This window comes from Oryza brachyantha, chromosome 8 (assembly GCF_000231095.2).
Source record: "Oryza brachyantha chromosome 8, ObraRS2, whole genome shotgun sequence".
Classification (NCBI taxonomy): Eukaryota; Viridiplantae; Streptophyta; class Magnoliopsida; order Poales; family Poaceae; genus Oryza; species Oryza brachyantha.
The window spans coordinates 6,699,813-6,721,729 of NC_023170.2; the positions used below are offsets into that span (position 1 = coordinate 6,699,813).

General features: G+C 44.5%; 2 protein-coding genes across 3 annotated transcripts; one reads left to right on the plus strand and one right to left on the minus strand.

The window, feature by feature from the left end:
- The first annotated feature begins 2,215 nt into the window (after positions 1-2,215).
- On the plus strand, positions 2,216-9,219 carry LOC102714208 (homeobox protein knotted-1-like 13). Of its 2 annotated transcripts, none has more exons than XM_015840681.2 (6): positions 2,216-3,003; positions 7,128-7,248; positions 7,901-8,088; positions 8,171-8,302; positions 8,600-8,736; positions 8,820-9,219. In XM_015840681.2, exons 1-6 carry the CDS (start codon positions 2,482-2,484, stop codon positions 8,842-8,844), a joined length of 1,125 nt encoding a protein of 374 aa, XP_015696167.2. In that variant the 5' UTR covers positions 2,216-2,481; the 3' UTR covers positions 8,845-9,219. The 2 variants fall into 2 exon arrangements, with proteins under 2 accessions (XP_015696167.2, XP_006659277.2); XM_006659214.3 differs by having other exon boundaries at positions 8,828-9,219.
- A 5,892-nt stretch (positions 9,220-15,111) lies between these two features.
- LOC102714761 lies at positions 15,112-16,026 on the minus strand. The gene has a single exon (XM_015840392.2). The coding sequence runs from the start codon at positions 15,838-15,840 to the stop codon at positions 15,448-15,450; it is 393 nt and encodes a 130-aa protein (XP_015695878.1). The 5' UTR covers positions 15,841-16,026; the 3' UTR covers positions 15,112-15,447.
- Between the last annotated feature and the right edge of the window lie 5,891 nt (positions 16,027-21,917).

Genomic DNA, 21,917 nt, shown 5'->3' on the forward strand with positions numbered 1-21,917 from the left:
TCTTACATTCTTATCCTGTCATTTCTTAGCTAGAAGCATGCCTTATAATTTGGAAAAAAGATTAAACATACATGATGGACTTTTAAAATTATTAATATTTGGTGAATACCAACGGTAAATCCCAATAAATGTTAAATTATTGCTAAACCTTACATGCAAATTACACAAAGGACCACTCAAGAAATTATCGATGCCATTGTTTCGTTGAAGTTAAGCATAAACAAAACGGCATATTAATGATTAAAAAATAATATATGGGTAAATATTTTATATATTGTTCTTAGTGATGCAAAAACAAATGTTGAAAATTAAAATACGATGAAAAAAGATCCTACCATCAACTCTAAAATTAACTTTTAAATTTAAAATCTAACTTATAAGCAGCATAGGCATAAGGATAAAAAGGGCTATATCAAATGTAATGGTGATCCACCGATTATATTATATATTGTCTTTCCAACTAATTCTTTATGTATATAAATATTTCAAATAGTCATATATATTTCTTCTGTTTTTCTTCTCTAAAATACAAGTTTGAACAATACTAACATGCGTACAATTCATATTTCTCCGTAGCAACTCATTGGTATTTAGTTCATATGCACAAAATGCACACTATCATTTAATTTCCAAGTAGGCATATATACCATGCAAACCTACCACCGCAAAACACTAAGACTCCTTAGAACAAACAATGCAAAGTTTGGCACGGAGAAGGTTAACAAAAATCACTTACCACCACATAATTAATCATTGCAATCAAGTTGATTAGTGAAAAACAACACTAGTACTAAGCTATTGCCACGACAGCTACCTTTTCTTTGTTTAATGGCGAGGGCCTGAGGCAGACACAAAAAAAAAAAGAGGGGGGGGGGGGGGGGGGCTAGCTCTGAGAAAGATTCTTGTGGAAGCTCTGCTCTGACCATTCTAATTGCACCAGTCCCTGGCCAATAATCAACACATTTAGGTGGTGTTTAGATTGAGAAAATTTTTGGAAAAAGTGTCACATTAAATATTTGACCGGATGTCGGAAGAGGTTTTTGGATACAAACGAAAAAACGAATTTCACGGCTAACCTAGAAACCGCGAGACGAATGTTTTGAACATAATTAAACCGTCATTAGCATATGTTGGTTATTGTAGCACTTATGGCTAATTATGGACTAATTAGGCTCAAAAGATTCATCTCGAGATTTCTCACATAACTGTACAATTAGTTTTTCCTTTTATCTATGTTTAATACTCCATTTAAATGTCTAAAAATTTAATATGATGTTTTTTTTTAAAAAAATTAGGAACTAAACAAGCCTTAGCAAATCCCCCAAGCCGGCCTGCAGCAGCAATCACAAACAGCACGGGTGCCTATATCACCTAACTAACCCCACCTCCTTTTATAAAACATATATGGTCGTCTTTGCTGGTTTCCTCCTAACCACTCTTCCAAATTTACACAATTAAATACCTAACTCTAGATTTTTCCTTCCTCCACGTAGCGCCAATCACTGCTGCGAAGACCGTCAAAAAACGATATACATGTGAAACGAAATTTTGGACGTGAAATTTCTAAGCTGTTCACGGGTACACCAAGCCAATCAACATATTTACAAATAAAGAATAAATTATTAATAAAATTTTTTATATACATGTTCTTAATGATATAAAATAAATGTTGAAAAAATAAGACAACTCTAAATTAATAACTAAAAATTTTAATTTTAGCTTATAAACATAGTCAGATAAAAAAGACGAGTGTGATGGTCTCATTCAGAACGCATGAATTTTAGGCTGTTTTGACGTGAACCAGTTCAATTTCTGGGAACTGGTCATAGTCTCATAGATCACATTACCGATCGAGAATATAGATATTATCGCATGGTTCATGGTTGTTTGCGTCCGAAATCGATCGTTTTCTTGGGGGCACTTTTAATTCGACGTTGGTGGCACTACTAACCTTGTTTTGGTTTGGACACAGAAAATTACATGAGGTAAGGTCCTTTTCTCCCATTACAACATCATCATTATTATTAGCACACGATGGACTTACCATTTTCCCAGTAGGCATAAAACTATGTTTACTATACAAACAAGTACAGTCACCAAACAGGGTTATTTTATCAGAGGCTTTGCACCCATGCTCACCATAGATTGACAGTGAGAGGTTAGTATTAGAGAGCATAGAGAGAGAGGGAGAGATGGTGTAGTACAATTCTAGAGAGAGAATGGGAAGGAGAGCATGGATGTGTTAGCATTCTCTCTCTAGGTAGGATAGAGAGTAGTACTAGTAGTATAGAAGAAGAGGGAAGCGAAGGAGGCAGGCGTCTCTTTCCCCGCTCCGCTTGGCTTTTTGCCTACCCTCCTCCTCCTCCTCCTCCTGCTACTAGTAGTAGGAGCTATAGGTAGCTAGCCCTACTGCTCCGTAGGCGACGCCGCTGGACGGGGGGTGTTCGCCGGAGCACGTCCATCCACGAGGCGGAGGGGGGCATGGCGTTCCATGGCCACCTCCCGCACGAGATGTCCATGCATGCGCTCGGCGCGGACGACGCGGCGGCGGCGGCGGCGGCGGCGGCAGCGGCGGGTGGGGTTGGGGGAGGCGGGGCCCCGGCGTGGATGAGGTACAACGACGGGAGCTTCCTGCACCTGCAGACGACGTCGGACTCGTCGGCGTCGCCGTCTGCCGCCGCCGCTGCGGCTGCCGCCGTGGCGGCGGCGGCGGCGGCCGGGGTGCAGCAGTGGATGGGGGGAGGCGGCGAGGACGCGGTGGCCGCGATGGGCGGCGCCGGGGAGGCGGACGCGGGCGGCGCGGCGCGGTGCAAGGCGGAGATACTGGGGCACCCGCTGTACGAGCAGCTGCTGTCGGCGCACGTGGCGTGCCTCCGCATCGCCACCCCGGTCGACCAGCTCCCCCGCATCGACGCGCAGCTCGCGCAGTCGCAGGGCGTCGTCGCCAAGTACTCCGGCCTCGCCACCGCCGGGGACGATGGCCGCGAGCTCGACCAGTTCATGGTGAGCACACCACACACACCTGCCTCCTCTCTCTCTTCTCTCTCTCTCGTCACGCGCACACCCTCCGCTGGTTGTTCGGATTGCCTTGGGATTGGTGGTTCCGCAGGATTAATTAGGGGGATTTGGTTGCTTAATTTAGCTTAATTTAATCGCCTCGAAAAGGCCTATGCGAGCTCTTCTTTATCATTACGGGGTGAAAGGCTAAAAGCTATGCGTCCTCGATTGCGTTTTTCTTATTCTGCAAACTTGTTTATTTCTTCTTCTTCTCTCCCATGTTTGCTTTCGTTTTCGTAGGGTTTATTGTCAGATTTGGTTGATGCAATTCAAAACGGATTTTGAATTTGAAAAATCACGAAGGTTTGTGTACTTGTTGCTCTTTTTCCCCTAACGGTTTGCTATCAATCATGGAACAGAAATCAACCGGATCCATGCGCTTCTATTGCTTATCTTTTTCTTTTTCTTCGATTTTTTCCGTACCCTTTTGCTCTGTTCTGTTCTTGAGGCAGTGTAATTTGATAATATAACTTTGTTTCTTTTTTACTATTTTTGGTCTATACTAATAACAAATAATCTGGTTTTTATTGGTTGGCTTCTAGCTTTCGCAATTCCGTGTGCTTAGCAGCAATCAAGTAGGGTTTTGACTGTATCTTGCTTGGGTCTACGATTTTCATGGAAACAATCAAGCAATCTTTCAGATAAGTTGGTGAGAGAAGTGACGTAGAGACTCCCCTACCTGAATCCACGCTAAACGGATCACGTTTTCAGTTGCTATTTATTTTTTTCACCGATTTGGATCTGTTTCCTTCCTGTTGCCTGAGTGCTGTGGAGGTCACAACGCAGAGACGATCCCAGAGGAGGCGCCATCGGCCACCATGGCCAGGGTTCGCGTTACCGCGGTTACCGTCACAGTTACCGCGTCTCCCGCTGAGGCACGGTTTCGGTAAGCCGTGGTAACCGAGTTTAAATTTAAAGAGAATTTAAAAAATTTAAGGAAATTTAATGAAAAAATATATGTTGTATATGTTGATATATATTGTAGTTTTGTCAAAAAAATTAATGAAAAAAATGTATTTCGGCATAATTAAAAATCATAAACGAGTATTTCGGAAAACAAAATTAAAAAATAGCCTTTTGCAAGTAATATTTTATAGTAAGATGGTCAAGAATATATTATGTTGAGTCATTATTAATTTACACTAGACACTTGGATACATAATGTTGAAATACAAATATACAACGATGGATATATAAAAATATATATAGAGAAAAATTATACGTGCATCTTAGTACATACATAATAGTTTTATTTGTAATAACGAGTAGTAGGTATAGTTGTGACGCAGTAATCAAAATGAAGTTGTCGTTACTTGTTATTGGAGTGAATTATTTGGTGAAGGGTGATATGCCGGTGTATGTTTGTATCTTGTAATATCAAGAATTTAGAAAATGTCATGTGAAATTTTCTTGTTTTCCCTATAACATGTCCTATTATCATAAATATAATCACAAAATATTTTCCTATTTTTCATGATTTTTTAAAGTTTTTTATTTGACATCACATCCGCGGTCTCCTCGCGGTAACCGCGGTTTTGGCTACAAAAACCGCGCGGTAAGCCGTGGTAACCGCTGCTCTCATGTGTTGTTCCAGCAAGTAGTTACCGTGGTTTTCGCGGCTTAACGCGTGGTAACCGCGGCAAACCACGCGGTAAGCCGCAAAAACCGCACGAGTTTAAATTCAAATTTTTTAGATTCAAATTCATCACGGTTTTTATGGTTTTTGTGGTTACCGTGCGGGATCCGTGAGAGCGCGGTACCGCGGTTTTGGCGGCTTGCTCGGTAAGGGGAACCCTGACCATGGCTCCCCACTCCTCCTATGCTGTTTGACCACCCTGCCATTTCCTGTTCCTGTTTCCAAAGCTTGGCTGGTCTCTCCTCTCTCTCTCTCTGCAGTTTCGACATGGGAAGGGAGGGGTGTACAGTATGTGTGTGCATCTTGACCGCCATAAATGGTGCAGGGGACTTGCCATTTCCTGTTGTGAGTGGTGGTGCCATGGGGGCGGCAAAAGAAGGATTGTGGGTGGGCTTGGTTGAGATGTTTCACCATTGTACCCCTAGGGCATTTTGCATTTTAGGTCCACCAGTTTGTGCTTTGCTCCCCTCCTTTTCGCAATTTTTTTGTTTTGAGGAGAGATATATTTGTGTGTTGAGAAAGAAAATATAATATAAACGGGGAAAGAAGGCTAATAACATATATAGTTATTGCAGTTTCTCATTCCTTGTCTCTGATTAAATGCTTTGGAAGAGGTAAGATGGGTGTGTCATGCATTTATATATGGAGGGATCTATGGTCCTTTCTCATTGAATTTTTCTTAATTTGAGCTTTTATTAATCTGTTCTTAGTTCGTGAAGTGAGCTATGGGCAAATACTATGAAAAAGACTTGAGTACAGTTTCTAGGACATCTTTCGTTTACTATCTCCTTTTGCCTGTGCATTGTTGGCTGCAAATGCATGCTATTCTGTCGCCTTGGCAATCAGTCAAGGTATGGTCCAGTCCCAACGTATTTCAAAATGTGAATTATAAATGATCGTTGATTTCAGCAGCGCTGATAATAATGTAGTAAGACCCAGCATCATTTCATTTCATTTAATTTTGATATTGTTTCCCTCTGTTGGGTCTACTCACACGAATACAACGTGGTAGTGTTTGATTGAGCAGGCCGGAGTATATTATTGTAGGAATGGATACGGTGGAACTTAACTTCTTCTTTTTTTTTTTTTGGGTATGTACCAAACACGTTTCTCATATTTTGAGTGAAGAGGCAAATAGAACGGCTAGACACCGAGAATGGCCATGCACGTGACATTTACAATATTGTTTTTGTGTCTAATGTTGTTTTGTGAAAAGAAGTACTTGTTGCTCTTGAATAAATGATGCGTACCTATCCAAGCATGGGCAGCACCGTCCTTATAGTACCAATTTGCACTGAAAGACTCATGGTATCCAGGGTTTCCCAAGCCATTGGTTACCATGCAAATTATCGTGGTAACCAGGCTTTGCTGTTAGGGTGCGGTAACGAAAACCATAAGGTATAACGACTAAGCTTAGAAATTTTTGTGTGGGTAAATTTTGGTTGAATTTCTTTAGTGACCACAGGGCAGGGGTTATTGCTTCCCCGTCGGTACGGGAAGCTCTGATGGTATGTACATTTTGGACCATATATGCAATTATATATCCTTGAGGGCTTTAAAATGCTGGCTCATGCAGCCATGGTACTTGACGCCTTCACGTGCTGTTTTGTACTTCTGTCTAGACCACCCCTTGTAGCTTGAATTCGCACACTTGCACAGGACCAGAGCACAAATACATATGCCAAGAATGGTCCAAAGTGCTCTCTGTTATCTCCTTTTTGTCCACTTATAGTGCAGGTCTTTGCTCGTATCAAGGTCCATACGAGTCCAGAACTACGATGCAGTATAATCTCGGTCCCATCTAATTATAAGCAACTAAGGATTCACCCTTTTTAAATTTTCCTAGGATAGAAAACACAAGAAAGATGTCATTATTGATTTGGTGGTCCTGGTCAGTTTCTTGATTCTTTGGTCATGTCCTGGCTGGTATGCTGGACCTTGTAATAATAAGTAGCAGCCATAAAGCATCATTATGCTTCAGGTAGCTTCGCCTAAGCTAGCAACAGCACCAACGCACTACTGATGCTGGGACCATACATCTTTCCAATTTGGCCCTTCACTTGCCTTACAGCTAATTAACTTGGTGTGATACTGACAAGCTCAATGAATGTCACAACCTTGAATTTTACAGATCAGAGCATGCTTGCCTGCCATACAAATCGTGCAACACTAGCAGTATTTTGGTTTTTGATCATTTTTTTTTTTGCAATGTTCGATCAATCTGTACTTTTTTTTTTTGACATCCCACCATGTAATATCTTCTCTTTAGCATCTCCTATTCTCCATTGCCTTTGTGCTTTGCTGCTATTTATGATTTTTTTGTGCGTAGTTCTTTCAACACACATTTTTAAAGATTCTCCCAACATACTTGAGCAGTACATTTTTTTGAGTTCATCACTACATATTAGTAACCTGCACTTGTTTCTTTTGTTAGACGCACTACGTCTTGCTACTATGTTCATTTAAAGAGCAGCTACAGCAGCATGTACGCGTTCATGCTATGGAAGCAGTAATGGCGTGTTGGGAACTTGAACAAAACTTACAAAGTTTGACAGGTATCACCTTTCTTTTAAGTCTTTCAATTTTCATAATTTACAGAAGTAAAATTTTTGATTGTGAAAAAAAATCTAACTTCTATTGGTAATGCAATTATAATAAAAATTAACTAAGGACGTGGAGATGGCATACTGTTCGAGGCTTCGAGCATATATTTATTCCTTGCTCTTGTTTACTTTGGTATGATATGGGGTAAACATACAGTGTATTATAGCGGTTAGCACGCTATTACACTCATAAGGTTGTAATTGTACATACTACGACTTGTTGTCTTGCTGCCTTGTTTTAGTTGTCTTTATGGTCAGTTTGCTTCTCACGATCAGAGCTTCTTGTCTAGCATGTATGTAATTTCATATTTAACAAAAGTTAACTGAGTGGAGGGCTACAATTTCTGATCTAAATTTTTGAAATTTTCGGCTTTCCACTGGGTTTCTGTATGATGTCCATCTGGTAAAAAAAGTTCAATTTAGCAAAAAAAAGGGTCAAATTTCATTTGAGATTAGTGAAATAATATCACAATTTATGTATTCTGAAATGTTTATGCATTCTGAAATAGTGATCCCTAATTAGTATTTGCCAAGTGTCTTTGGTAGACTGGTAGGGGAACAAAATAATCGAAGCAAATATGATAAACTGGAAATGCATGGACAGGTGCTTCGCCCGGTGAAGGCACGGGGGCAACCATGTCAGACGGTGAAGACGATCAGGCAGATAGTGAGGCAAACATGTATGACCCAAGCTTGGACGGAGCGGATAATATGGGCTTCGGCCTTCCAACAGAAAGTGAGCGGTCCCTGATGGAGCGTGTCCGTCAAGAGCTAAAGCACGAGCTAAAGCAGGTTTGAATGGATTCAAGTAATTACTTTTCGATTAATAAAACGAACACATTGATGAAGCCCAACAATCATTTGCAAAATTCAGGGTTACAAAGAGAAGCTGATTGACATTAGAGAAGAAATTCTTCGCAAGCGGAGAGCAGGAAAGCTCCCAGGAGACACGACTTCTACATTGAAAGCCTGGTGGCAGTCTCATGCAAAGTGGCCATACCCAACAGTAAGTGATGATGAGACAATCCACATGCTTAGCTTCCTTATGACGCATGTTACATTCACATGTCAGCCTAGAAGCTTGTATTATTTCCATGTGTCCTGCCTTCTCTGAATGTTGCTAGTCTTCCTAGTATCGCGTTGTTGTCTCCTATACTGTTCAAGCACCTCATTTTGATGGCATCCTTGTCGTGTTGCAATGCCATTTGCCCACTTGTGCACTCTCCTTTCATGTCTTTTTTTAATTTCTTCACAGGATGTACAGAACTGAGTTTCTCTCCCTCCTTTTTTTCCGTTCATGTAGGAGGAAGACAAGGCACGGCTAGTCCAAGAAACAGGGCTACAACTAAAGCAGATCAACAACTGGTTCATCAACCAAAGGAAAAGAAACTGGCACAGTAACCCATCTACCTCCTCCAACGTCAAAACCAAACGCAAAAGGTACCAAATCAATCCTGCTCATCTGTATATAACCTCAAGGGTTCTGCCGATCCATTGATGTATACTTAATTTCAACAAAAAAGTAATGCAGGTGACAACAATTCGTAGCTCGCCAGAGACGAACGCCGGAGGCTGGACGCTATTGCTGGGTTTCAGGACTGGAGGAATTCATCCAAAGCAATAGGTGGATAATTGCTTAGATCAGAAATCTTCCTGCAAGATCAGGATCACAAGCCGTATATTAGAGAACCAGTTATTTATAGACGAAACTAATTGCATCTATAAGTAAGCATATATAGTTCTGTAAGCGCTTGATTTGATGAAAAGGGGATTTTTTTTCCAAAGGGGGTTGTATAAAATGACGAAATTTATATTTGATCTTCTAGATACCGCTCGGTAATACTGCCCAGTGGATTCTGGATTGGCGTTGATGTTTTTGTTCTCCATACATCGTAGACAAGTGGTTGAACCATCCGCTTCAAACGATTTTTGATCAGACGTATATAAGTTGTACTGCTGTGTACTTTTTGGTTTTGGCTAATTTGTTTAGGACATATGTTCTGCAGTGCTATCCCCGATGGTAAATTGGATGATTTGACACAAACCTGAGTATAACATGTGAGACTGTATAAGCTAATGACAATGGACTAGGCGGTAAATAATCGAATCTCTCGTGTATGGTTAACCTCTTCGGTTTCAAACATAACAAAAATTCCAAACGAACAGATTATTTACATTGTGAGACTCAGTAGCTGTATAGAATAAAAAGTGAACTAGTTGGCCCAAATCTACTCCCTTTGTCTTATAATATAAAGGAGTATGACATCTCTTTTGCAAAAAAAAAAAAAGTGACAAAAGTACGAGTCATGTAGGGGTGGACCTAGCCAAAAAATCATGTGAGGGCATCTTATTAGGATCGTTAGTGTGCTGAAAACTTTTTTTTACTTAATTATACATTAGTAATACACTAAGTATCAAATTTGAGTGTTATTCCGTGCATCCGCCCTTGGAGTCATGTAACAAAAGATGTAGTTGAGGGAGTTTAGTACAACAGTTGGCACATGATGAATAAAGTAGTAGAAACATTAATAGATGGAAAATGAAGTGATGCCTTGGGCTCACAAATTTTTTTATATTTTTTGTACCAACTTTAGAGACAAAACCATATGTTATGGTATAAGTTGCACTACTAGAGAATGGATTTTCCCGTGAGGTCAAAATGCATTTTCCCGTGCGGAGGTCCCACCCGTCTGCACCCAAGGGTATGCGAAAATTAATATTTTCTCGTGCAGGTAGCCCAACCATACGATCAACATAGCGAAACCGCACGGGATAATCGATTATCCCGTGCGGTCGTCTTAACTCGACCGCACGGGATAATCAATTATTCCGTGCGGTCCGTTAAGTCGACCGCACGGGATAATGGATTAGCCCATTTGTCTAGCATGTGCTATCCCATGCGTTCGGCCTAGCACATGCTAGCCATTTCACATATCACCATAAGTCCCAAGTTTCATATGTCACAACTTTCGCATATAGCAAATACAATATCTCACAATTTGAAAAAAGTAACATCTCATGCATCAAAAGATGATCATTTCTAAATACCGCATCTCACAATTTGCCCAGATATCAAATAGCACATCTCATAATTTGCACACATATCAAATAGGCCGATGCGATCGGTGCCAATAGCGGCTTGGTGGCTGGCGATGCTGAGGGGGAGGAGGTCGGCGGCTTGGGGGAGGAGGCCAGCGGCGTCGTGGAACCCGACGCCGAGGGGAGGAGGCTAGTGGCTTCTTGGTGGAGGAGATCGGCGACGGCTTGGTGGAGGCCGATGTCTTGTGGGAGGAGGCGTCGTGGAGCCCGACGTCGAGGGGGAGGAGGTCGACAAATTCTTGGTGGAGGAGGTCGACGACAGCTTCATCAGGGAGGCCAACAGCATCATCGATGCCATCGGCGAGGGAGAGGAGGAGAGGCGGTTTGGGGTAGAGGAGAAGTCATGGCGACACTACAGGCGTCGGCAGCGGTGAGGGCGAGGAGGAGAGGAGGCGGCGGCGACGAGGGCGAGAAGGAAAGGTTGTGGTTGGGCTGGAATTTATATAGGCGCGCATCATCGCGTGCGGGATGGGAAAATGATTATCTCGTGCGGTTGGTTAAGACGACAGCAGGGGAAAATGCAATTATCCCGTGTGGTCGTTTTAAGACGCCCGCATGGAAAAATGCATCTTCCTGTCCGGGTAATGGCCCGACGGCGGTCTGTCGATTTTTCAGGCGGCGCCATTTACAGTCTGCTTGGAAATAAAAGGGGCCGATGTCTAGAAAAATTATTCATGTAGTAGTGACGGAGGGAATAGAAAACTATTTTCTTCATAAGTATCTCACCAACCACTTATTAGAAATCTGTTGCTTTCTCAAATATGGTTTACTGTGTTGCACTGTCTCCGTTATGAAATGTAAGCATTTTTAGGTTGTTTAGCATGAATTAATGTTGGGAAGAAAAGACTACAGTGCCATTTAATAATAGAATAAATAAGGATAGGAGGGTAGGCGGAGGATAAAATATAAATAATCTTAAATAACAAATGATTAATGGGATAAACAATAGTGTGGATAGTACTAGAAATATTTATATTACAAGATAAAAATGATAGAAATGTTTATATACACTAGTTTCTAACCCATGCACTGCATGGGCTAATGCAAAATTTGTTAGTTATTGTTGAAATTTAGTGGTTTAGACTTAAAAAGAAAGTCCATGTTAGTTATAACATAATTACATTAATAAAACTCTTAATTAAAAATCCGTAAGCTTTGTCTACTTGTCTTTTTTAATAAAAGTTCTTGATCACCCGTAAAAGAATGTTACATGCTCAACCATCAAACTTTGTTTTACTGTAGTCCAACCAATCCTAAAATATACATATATACAAGGTAAAAAGTAAAACAACAAAACCTAAAAATTGTCAAGTATTTTAAAATAGAAGACGCATAATGAATTGAATTATGAAATTTTGGATAAAAGGTTTAGGGCTTGAATTCTAAAATTTATATTAACCACATTAAAAATTTTATATAAAATCATTGGCAGTTCCAAATTACAAACATGAACTTGTCCAGAAAAATTACATTTCGATCCAAGTACTTTTCTCCTAATAAAGATTTAATATTTTTCAGTAAGTACAAAGTTGAACAACCTTTAGTTCAAAATTTTATTCCTGATTTAATATGTTCCTCATAATTATTGATGGCAGTTAGATTATTCCATTTAAGATGAGAGCTTGTATAAAGTGCCAAGTTAGTATAGATAAAGATAGATTAGAAAAGATGAACTATTTATTTGTTAGTGCAAATAACGAAAATGGATAATTTGCATCATATAAGAATTTTTGTTCCTTGAACTTGAGCTACCTTTTTTAATACCAAAGTTTTATTTTGCACCACCCTTCGATTGATATTTCCACCTGATCGACTATGTAACCTTACATTTGTTCCCCTTTGAATCACCTCAACTCTCTTCTCTAGCCATGTCTAACTATTACTCTAGCAAAAATATGACTTACGCATGGATTAGGGTGTTCATCAGTATGTTAAAGTTGATGTGCTCGAGATTGTTAATGTGTCGAAGGAAATGGTTTGGGTGAGATAGACAAAGAATAATCCAAACTGAAACTTTGACAATATAAGGTGGTCTAAACTCTAAAGTGCAGATTAATCATTAAATTTTTTTAGAAATTCTAAGATTTTTTTACACACATGGAAATGCATAATAGAACATATGTTCACCTACTTAAGCAATATGTACCATCCATCCATTGTATGTACGTACGTACGTACGTACATACATACATACAATCTGCCTGGTGGCCTCCCTAATGAGGAACATTTCACCTAGGGGTAGTTGGTTGGTACCATGATGTCATATGCCAGGAAGTAGTGGTCAAGCTTGCCGGAGGCTAAGACAAGAGCATTGGCCATTTTCTTGAGCTCAGTGAAGTGCATCTTGCCCCCCCAAGGCCTTAACAAATGTGGCCGTCAACTTTGGGACCTAGCTAGGAGCTAACCACCCAATGGACGAGGAATGAAAAGGTGGCCCCTCTCTTGCAGAGACTGAAGGGAATTTGCACATAGCCGTGCACCCCGTTTGGTGTTCGGAAGCTTTTTTTTATTTGTCCTATGGTGCCATCCATGCCAAGTGGTCGCCAGCGTACGCATCGAGGAAGATGAGTGACTTGGAGCCTGCTATGGAGTCAACGAGTTGGTTGATGTGTGAGAACGGAATAGGTCTCGCATGCATGCCTTTTTGAGTGTGGTGAAGTTGACGCACATGTGCCATTTTCCCACGCTGCCTCTCTTTACCTCCATCTCCTGTGCCGCTGTTGGGGACCTCCCTTGTGCCAAGTGGTCACCTTCATGGCACCAACAGGCTACGCACTATCACTATTGTCTAGTTGGGCTGGTAAGCGAGCCCTTTCTCTTCCTCCCTCGGTCCGATCTGCCCTGGCAGATTTAGGCCGTTCACCTAGGCCACTGTGTGGCTTCTTGCGTTTCCCCTCATGGTCGCATGTAGGCGCACAAGACCACTGTGGATGCCACCTTGGTGATACGTGGTGGACTCCGGTTAAGTCACATGTGGATTGAGTTCATGGTGGGACACTCTTCCTAGAGTCACCAACAGGTAGGCCCCATTAGTTAGTGCCACTCCCTCTGCTGGTGGTGGCCTTGGGTGGCAAGACGACAACAAGGGCATGATAGAAGTGTGACGTTCTCGTGCGGATATCCTTGCACGAACCTATAGTGGCTTGCCGTCCAGTGGGAATAGGAATCATGCTGCCTAGGAAGGACAACTCAGCTTCACTGGTGGAGATGTCTTTGCTGGGTGCGTTGTAGTCGTGATTTGCACCATGATCATGGTAGTTCGAAGCTTGTTGATCTGCACTTGGACCGTCGTGGCGGCACATGCCCCTTAGCTCCTCATGGAATCCACCATCTTCCTGAACTCCTACAATTGCACTTTGAGTGCACATGCAAATTTTATGGTAGGCAGGTTGGCTCTTCCTCACTGGTGTAAGGGTGTCAATCTCCGTGGCGGTGATGCTTGCGCTGGTGCTCATGGCGTCAGCGTTAGTTGTGTCAGCCTTCCTATTGCCGACACAGTTTCGCTAGTGTTGTCTATAGTGTTGTGCCACAATCCCCATGGTAGGCACCAATGTTGGAACAAAGTCCAACAAACCCGTGTGTGCATGAGAACAAGCGTGACTAGAGTTGAGGAAAAATCTTTTTTGTTTTGTGTCTCTATTGCATGGTCATTACATATGTTTTATAGTATCACATGGGCATGGAATTTACATTGGGCCACAGGCCTCAGGGCCATTTCTAAGAGGGTATGGGAGATAGGGGGGGGGGGGGTATTTGAGGCGTAGTCGTTTTCTTGTCTGTAGCCCACCACCTTACTATACGGATCGACTACTATCCGCCTATGGTAGGGCACAAGGTAGCTAGGTGATGACAAAGAATGCATGTCACATCATCTTCATTTCGCCTATATCCTCCTTTCATTCATCGGATCCTGGCATGCATCGCCCAAGGCCTCGTGCCCCTTGACCGAAGGCTTCTTCCCTTCGAGGTAGGGCTTCGGAACCCCTTGAGGTGGGGCCATCTTTTGAACTCCTTAAAGAGCCTCCCAGGGCCAACCCTTTGGAGGGAGGGGAACCTGCCTAGTAGCCTCTTAGGCCTCTTGACCCGGATAGACTTTCCGTGGGACTTCATACCTAGCCAATTCTCACTTTCTAGTTTGAGTTGGCTGGTACCCCTATTCTTGGCCACTCCCACTGTTGTTGTGAACCAGTGGGGGGGCCTTGTTATGCTGTATCCATAACAAAAAAACAAACAACAATATTTTGCAAGCCAAACATGGAATCAGTTTTGCTACCAATCACCCAAGTGATTTCTTCTTAAATCTTAGTTCCACACGAACGTGCCTGAAATGTAATTCCAATATAACTAGTAAAATATAACTTGTGTAAGCTATGTGTATTTTTCTTGTTTTTATGAGACTTATATGTTAGTTATATATTTGATTATTTAGTTGTAATTATATGATACTTATATTCGCATAATTGTAAAGAAAAATCAATGAGGTGATGTATATAAAAGCTTGACATGGGCCATCCTCTTATGTGATCCTGTTATATTGCTACCGGGCTGGGCTTCTTTATGGTCGAGTCCATGACCCATCTGCCTTCCTCCAAGCTGATACAAAATGTAGTGGCAGTAGGTTGTGAACTTGTGATTCTGATAGCTGAATCTTATATAGTATTATATAGATATATCTCGGTTTAATATAAATCATCCTGATCTTTTGATCCAGCTGTTCCCAATTTTAAACATGGAAAAATTGATCTTTTGCAACGGAACAAATAAAATAATGCCATGGCTTTGGAATTTGCTAAATCTACTGCAGTCATTTCTGTACAAGGCATCACACCAACACAAGAAAGAACATTCTTCTCAGATACATACTACTAAAAAAGGGCGTTGCCCAAAGTCAAGTCAATTTATAAAAGAAAAGCAAATCTCGTTTAAAAACCAGCGGAAAATCGATTCAATCCTCCTGTACACAGATCAGCGCTCCGAACAAATAAAAAAAGAAATCGAAAATTTAATCTCCTATATGTACACTTCAACGCTCCCTAAAAAAGAAAAAGAAAATCAAGGACTCCGGTCGACGTCCAGCACCGTCGCCGGCGGCGGCGGGGACGCCGGCAGCCGCGCGGAGAACGCCATATACTTGAACGGTTCCGCCTCGCCGTCGCCGTCCCCGCCGGCCCCCTCGTCCTCGAAGTTGAGCGCGTAGCTGATGGGGTCGTAGCGGAACTCCCCGGCCAGCTGCTGCGGCGGGTGCTTCCGCCGCCGCCTCCCCGCCCGCGCCACCAGCTCCGGCAGCTCCACGGCGCGGTCCCGCACCCACCGCGACGACGTCCGCAGCGCCCTCGCCGCGCGGTGCCCCAGCTCCTCCCCTTCCCCTTCCCCCTCCCCGTCCCCGCCGCCGAAGCAGCACGAGAAGCACCCGACGCCGCCATGGCGCTCCCGCTCCATTGCCATCAAATCGAAGATTTCAAATCAGAAGTTGGAATGGAAATCCGAGTAGAGGCAGGGAACGATCTTGGCTAGGTTTATAGTAGCAGTATGGTGGAAGGTTTGGTGTGGAAGCGGATAAGGAAGGAAGGCGTCGCAGCGGGGGGCTTTGGTTTCCCTGTGGGCGGAGGAGGATGGGTTGGATGGGTGATGATTGGGATGCCATGAATGCGTGACGGGGACGGAGAATCGGACGGACGACGCGTAGGGGCCGCGGCGCGGGGTGCACGGGGACCATCGTCGACCGGGATCCAACCGATGCGGACGGGCCGTGAAATACAAGGGTCCGTCCGTTTGGTTTAGGGACACGGCAGCTTCTTCTTTTCTAATTTAAAAATACGGAGTACTCACTTTAGCTAGCTAGAGGGAGCAATTTTTTCTTTTTCGGAAATATTTTTAATGGTAAGCTATCTGAATATCTTAGGCCGCGTTCGGTTGTGGAGGGGATAAGTTAACTTACCCCGCGCGAGAAACGGAATAATAGATAACTACATGATTAATTAATTATTAATTATTAAAAAAATATGAAATAAATTAATATGATTTTTTAAAACAACTTTTCCATAGAAAATTTTTGCAAAAAATACACCGTTTAGCAGTTCGGGAACCGTCCGCGCGGAAAACGAGGGAGCTAAGTTAACTTAGCTACATCGACGAACACGGCCTTAGTTCGGTAGGGAGTTAGATAAAAGTTGGTTCCTTGTTTCCCTTAGCACACTTTTGAACGGTAAGTTTCGTGAAAAAATTTCCTACCTATGAGCTTCTATGAAAAATATTAGAAATATATCTTTTGACTGTTAATACTCAATTAATTATGTGCAATGACTTAAGTCAATTCTTTACGTGCCCTTGATATTTCACGTGATCCCGCTTATACCCCTAAAATTTGCTTTATCATGTGTACGTACCTCTTGAGTTTTTATTTGAATCCGCTAAAAGCATCACTCTATACCTCCGATTTTCTTGTTGGATCCTTTAAAACCTATCTTATTAGTGTACCATTAGTCACGCAGAATGGCATGACCTCATGGTGAGTCACGCCATCAAAGCCCTCACGAAGTGGAACAAGAAAGAACGTGAGGGATGTTGAAGTGAACAAGACGACGCTGACATGCCCTTGTCTGAGAACTTTGGGTTCAAAGAGCCCAACCACATTGTGGCGTTGACCGAGGGTGCAATGTTGGCCTAGTTCTCACGCCGCAGCTTCGAGATCCTGTGGTATGAGCTCTACTCGGCCATGTCAACCCTGGATATCATGCAACATCTCAAGTGTCTCAATTTCACCGAGACCATGCAACACACGACATCTTGCATTGGTGGTCTCCCTAATCATCATTAATGTCAAAGTGTCCCATGTCCTAATCCATAGGGGCATCGGGCTGTTTGATGTCTCCGCATGGCTAAGAAGTCTGCAACTACCATAGTCTAACTTCGGGGTTTTCTGCTAGTCATCACGAGACTTCATGGTGGTTTGAGGGAGCAATAGGTGGTTGTTGGGCGTCATTTTTCTATGTACATCCATTCATTGCATGATTTAGTGGTGCACTACTCCGGACACCTCCAACTGGAACGCAACACAAATAAGTTGTAAAGGACATCGTTTAATGGCATGACTCTGACAAACATCTCGCACAACTGTGCGAAGATGGCTAGCATCACTACTGATGACCGCAACCTATCGAATGTGTTCCCTATGTCCAGGATTTTGATCATGAAAATTAGATTGAATAGTCTTCGTTGATTTCCCCCAAAGTGTTCATACAAATATCCGAGAAATCCTTCAATTTCATCAAAACCGACAATGAAATTAGAACCCAAGTATGGAATCCAAAACCTTTCCAAATTCCCTCTCATATGTTCCATTTTGAGAAAACCCGAGAAAAGAACAATGCCACAATTCATCTTGGGCCAAAACTGCTCTTTTCCACCTCAATCCTAGCCCAACCTTGCTCCTCTCTTCCCCTCCCTTTTCTCACCTGGCCACCTCTGTTGTCTCTCTTCCCTTATGTTTGCTAGGCCACGATCAAGACTGGTCTAGCCTCCTTGCCCTCTGCCGGGCCACTTCCACGTACTCACCGGCCCATTCAATTGCCTCCCTAACCTTCCTTCTCTTCCCTCTCTCCCGATCCCCGGTTCGGCCACTAGGCCCTCCTAGCCCCATCATGCTAGCCTAGCAACGACCGTCTAGACTCCTTCCTCTCGCTCCATGCACACGTGCCCAACACCTGCTTGACACAATGTCGAGTTAGGCTACACTTGCGCATCACTTTTCCCATGTGTGTTGCCGTATCCCTCACCAGTGACCACTAGCTCCAGCTGGCTTGTAAAGCACCAGCGATCATGTTGGTTCCCCTTCGATACGTTACCTCGACCCTAGGCCATCTACGTGCATTCCCATCCCTCAACCATCACATCCATCTAAGGTCGGCCTGTCTCCATGCATCGCTACCTATCACAACCATCACCTTTGGTTGGTCCCCCTCCACCACCTCTAGTCGGTCCCCATCCACTGTGTCTGCCCTAGCCACCTTGTCTTTCGTGCCCACCGTGTCTAGCGTTACCACCACCAGGTCCCGCTCATGCCCCTTCACCAGCTTGCTTTCCCACTACTATAGCCCCCTTGTAGCAGCTGATGCACAACACTTTTGACTCCCCATGAACCCCTTCATCACATCCAAACCCTACCGGCCCCCTCCCGAACCGTCACACCCGCTACCTATACAAGGAGACCAATGAGCCCCCCTCTATATATATCACTGCCCTCATATCGGTCATCACTCTACCGAAACCAATGTTGTGCTTGCTACCTTAGGCTGCCCATCATGAGAGATTTAAGGGAAGGGTGATCTGGTCCTCCCAGAGCGATTTACATGTATTTTGTACTGGTGTGTTTGTTTCTGCAGCCATCTGTGTCTTTTTTTTGTCTGCCTCTACTCGGTGGGCCTCGCCCTATGGTCCTCTACCGTTCTTGCCGTGCGCGGCCATGTGACATCAGGAGAGACAACCACTACTAGAAAAATAATTTATCGCCATGAAAAAAATTGTAGCATCAATGCTAACATTGTGGCAATAGATACATGATGCCACAATCTTAAAATCATTGCTAGTTGTGCTAATAAATATCATGGTAATAGGTTATTGCAACAATATTTGTTTTGTTGTAACCAATTTTGATATTGCCATAAAATGCATGTGGCAAAAAATATATATATCTCCTGATTTTTTCCCTCTCTGCTGGATAGGGGCCTGCTGTGTGGGGCCTATGGCTCGCTGGGCGGTAGACTATGTCGTATGAAGATTGCTCATTCCAGTCCATGTGTTTCATCTGGTCTTGCATATATTTGCGGTGCACAGGAACCATGCATGTATTTCTCAATCCTTGTCACACCCGGAGTTTTATCCCAAGCCTAAATTCGAAAAATAAATTCGTAACTAATAATTGGCTTAATTAATCCAGAAAAAAATCCCTCTAAAGAGATTAATTTAATTAAATCGAAGTTCCAAATCGATTAACGGGATTTAAACTTAAATTGCAGAAGTATAAAATTTTACCCAAAAATTAATTTAAAACTCGACAAATGTGGGGTTTTTCCTTTTTCCTTCCTTTTTCTTTCTTTTTCCCTTCCTCCTCAAATTGGGCCGGAGTCCAATTTTGCTCCCCCTTTCTCTTTTTTTCTTCCTTTCTTTCCTTCCCCTCCCTTCTTTCCTCCCGGGCCGGCCCAGTCGAGCCGGCCCACCGTCCCCTCTCGGCCGGCCTAGCCGACCGGCCGCCCCTCTCCCGCGTGCGCCCTCCTCCCTCCTACTGGGCCGCCGGCCCAGCTCCCTTCGCCCGCGCCGAAGTCCCCCGTGCCTCCTCGCACCGGCCGCGCCCGAGTCCACCTCATCGCCAAACCGGACTCCGCCCGCCGCACGGCCGCCGCCGAACCTGCCGTCGGGGCCGACTCGGTCTCCACCGGCCGCCCCGCCCTAGCCGGCGCTTTCCCCCTATCGTCCGCACGCCGCTGCCACTTTTCCCCGTCTGCCCAAGCTCTGTCGCCACCGCGCCCTCTTCCTTCGCCGCCACATCCGATCCCGCCATCGAGCGCCGCTAGCCGTCGCCCGTCTGCATCGCCGCTCTGCCTCGACCTCACCAACTCTCCGTCGGTCTTCATCGCCGCCGGTGGGCACCCGAGCGCCCTTGCCGCCTCTTCGTCCACGTCGCCGTCGCGGCCGACCTCGCCGCCGCGCGCCGCCGACCGCGCTCCGGACATCGCCGCCACCTCTCCGCTCACCGTTGCCTGTTCCCGGTCATCGCCGACCTCGCCGCCACCTCCCCGTCACCGGTGAGTGCCTCCATCTTCCCCTCCCCCTCTCCCTTCCTTTCGCCACCGTCGTTGGTACGCCCGTGCCGTCACTGCGCGCAGGAAGCCGCCTGCTGCCGCCGATTCATCTTGTGTGTCACCGCCGCTCTCGCTCGCCGCCGGCCGTCACTCCACGTACCGCTGCGTCGCCGACCCACCGGACCCGTTCCCGCCGCCACCGCGCGCGTGCGCGCCTTGGACGTCGCCGTCGCCCCCGCCTCGCCGTCGCCGACGCGGCCCCGCCATCGTCGGAGCGGCGCCGCCGTCGCCTCCCCGAGCCGGCCGACGTTCTCGCCACGAAGCGTCGCAATGTGCCGCGTTCGCCGTGTGCCATCCCGGCCATCGCCGTGCTACGTCTCCCATCGCCGCCGCCGGTCGCTGGACGTCGCCGCCGCTGACCTCACCCGCCGCTGGCCGAGCACCTCCCTGTCCCGTTCCCCTGTTTCCCCTCACTGACCGACGAGACCCACCCATCGGCCTCCCTCTCTCCCTCGCCTCCTCGTGGTCCCACTAGGCAGTCGCTCGCCGCCCCTCCCTTCCTCTCTCCTCCCCGGGCCCACCTGTCATCCTCCCCTCACGCCTCTCTCCCACCGACGGGTGGACCCCACCTGTTGGCGCCACCTCACCCCTCCGCTGACGTCAGCAGCCCCATTTAATTGCGCAATAATTGATTTAGGCCTTTTCTGTTTAGTTAAAAAACCAGAAAACTTCTAAAATTCATATCTAATTCATCTAGTCTCCGTTTAGGCCCATTCAAATTTAATTAAATTCACAAAATCATCAAGAATCCATTAAAAATACTTTCTTTTACTATTTTAGTAGAGTTTGTATCTGTTTTATTTATTTTTGTGCTTTGTCGCTTAGACTCGGACCCTGTCGAAGAGCCGGTTTATTTCGATATCGTCGCTGAAGTTCCCCAAGCACCAGAGCAAGGCAAGTGGCACTTATCTTTGATCATATTGAACCTATTATTGTAAATTCCCCACTTTATTTATTCAAATATGCATTGTTTTAATTAAAGTATTTACTGTATTTATTTTTTTGGGTAATCCTTATTATTATTATGCCGTTGTTTATCCAACTTTATTCATGCTAGACCAGGGGTAACTTGACTAGAGTTAGGCCTAGGTTAATGCTTAGTCGTGCTTAGATCAAGTAGCTCATGGGATCATTTAATAATCATGATTAGCTCTGAATAGTTGTAATAGTGATTCATTACCCAGTTCGAGTAAATGCCAACTAAAATATTGCTAATGGTGGGTCATGGGTGCTTGGTTTTGAGAGTCGCGCCCATGACAATTAAGGACCGGTTCGTAGAAAACCGTAGAAGTTATTTTCGTGCTAACCACAAGCCAGAATGGGCAACGGTGGGATTTGGAGTGTAGTGTAGTTGCGAACTATTCGACGTAACCAGGCAAGGGTGAGCGTGATGGAGTATGGATGGGAGTCGTGATGTAATGATGGCCTATGCTGCTTCCGGATTCACCTAGGCACAAGAGGGGGCTGTCCGACTTGGTTTAAAGGAGGGGGCAAAACCTGAAGTGTGGTGTGATTGAATACGTAGGGTTATGCGACGGGTCCTATCATAGTTCCCTTTCCGGTATGCCATGGTGGTATGTCGGCGCATGTTCAAGTGTAGTGGGACTACGTCTTGTGGGTACAGTAGTAGACCTCTGATCAAAGTAAATCTATTCGAATAACCGT

Bases quoted from the DNA above. Each gene is read 5' to 3' on its own strand.
- LOC102714761 (XM_015840392.2), bottom strand. From the start codon at position 15,840: ATGGCAATGGAGCGGGAGCGCCATGGCGGCGTCGGGTGCTTCTCGTGC.
- LOC102714208 (XM_015840681.2), top strand. From the start codon at position 2,482: ATGGCGTTCCATGGCCACCTCCCGCACGAGATGTCCATGCATGCGCTC. The intron at 3,004-7,127 runs GTGAGCACACCA...TTCTTTTGTTAG, and splicing joins GCGAGCTCGACCAGTTCATG to ACGCACTACGTCTTGCTACT. The intron at 7,249-7,900 runs GTATCACCTTTC...ATGCATGGACAG, and splicing joins AAACTTACAAAGTTTGACAG to GTGCTTCGCCCGGTGAAGGC.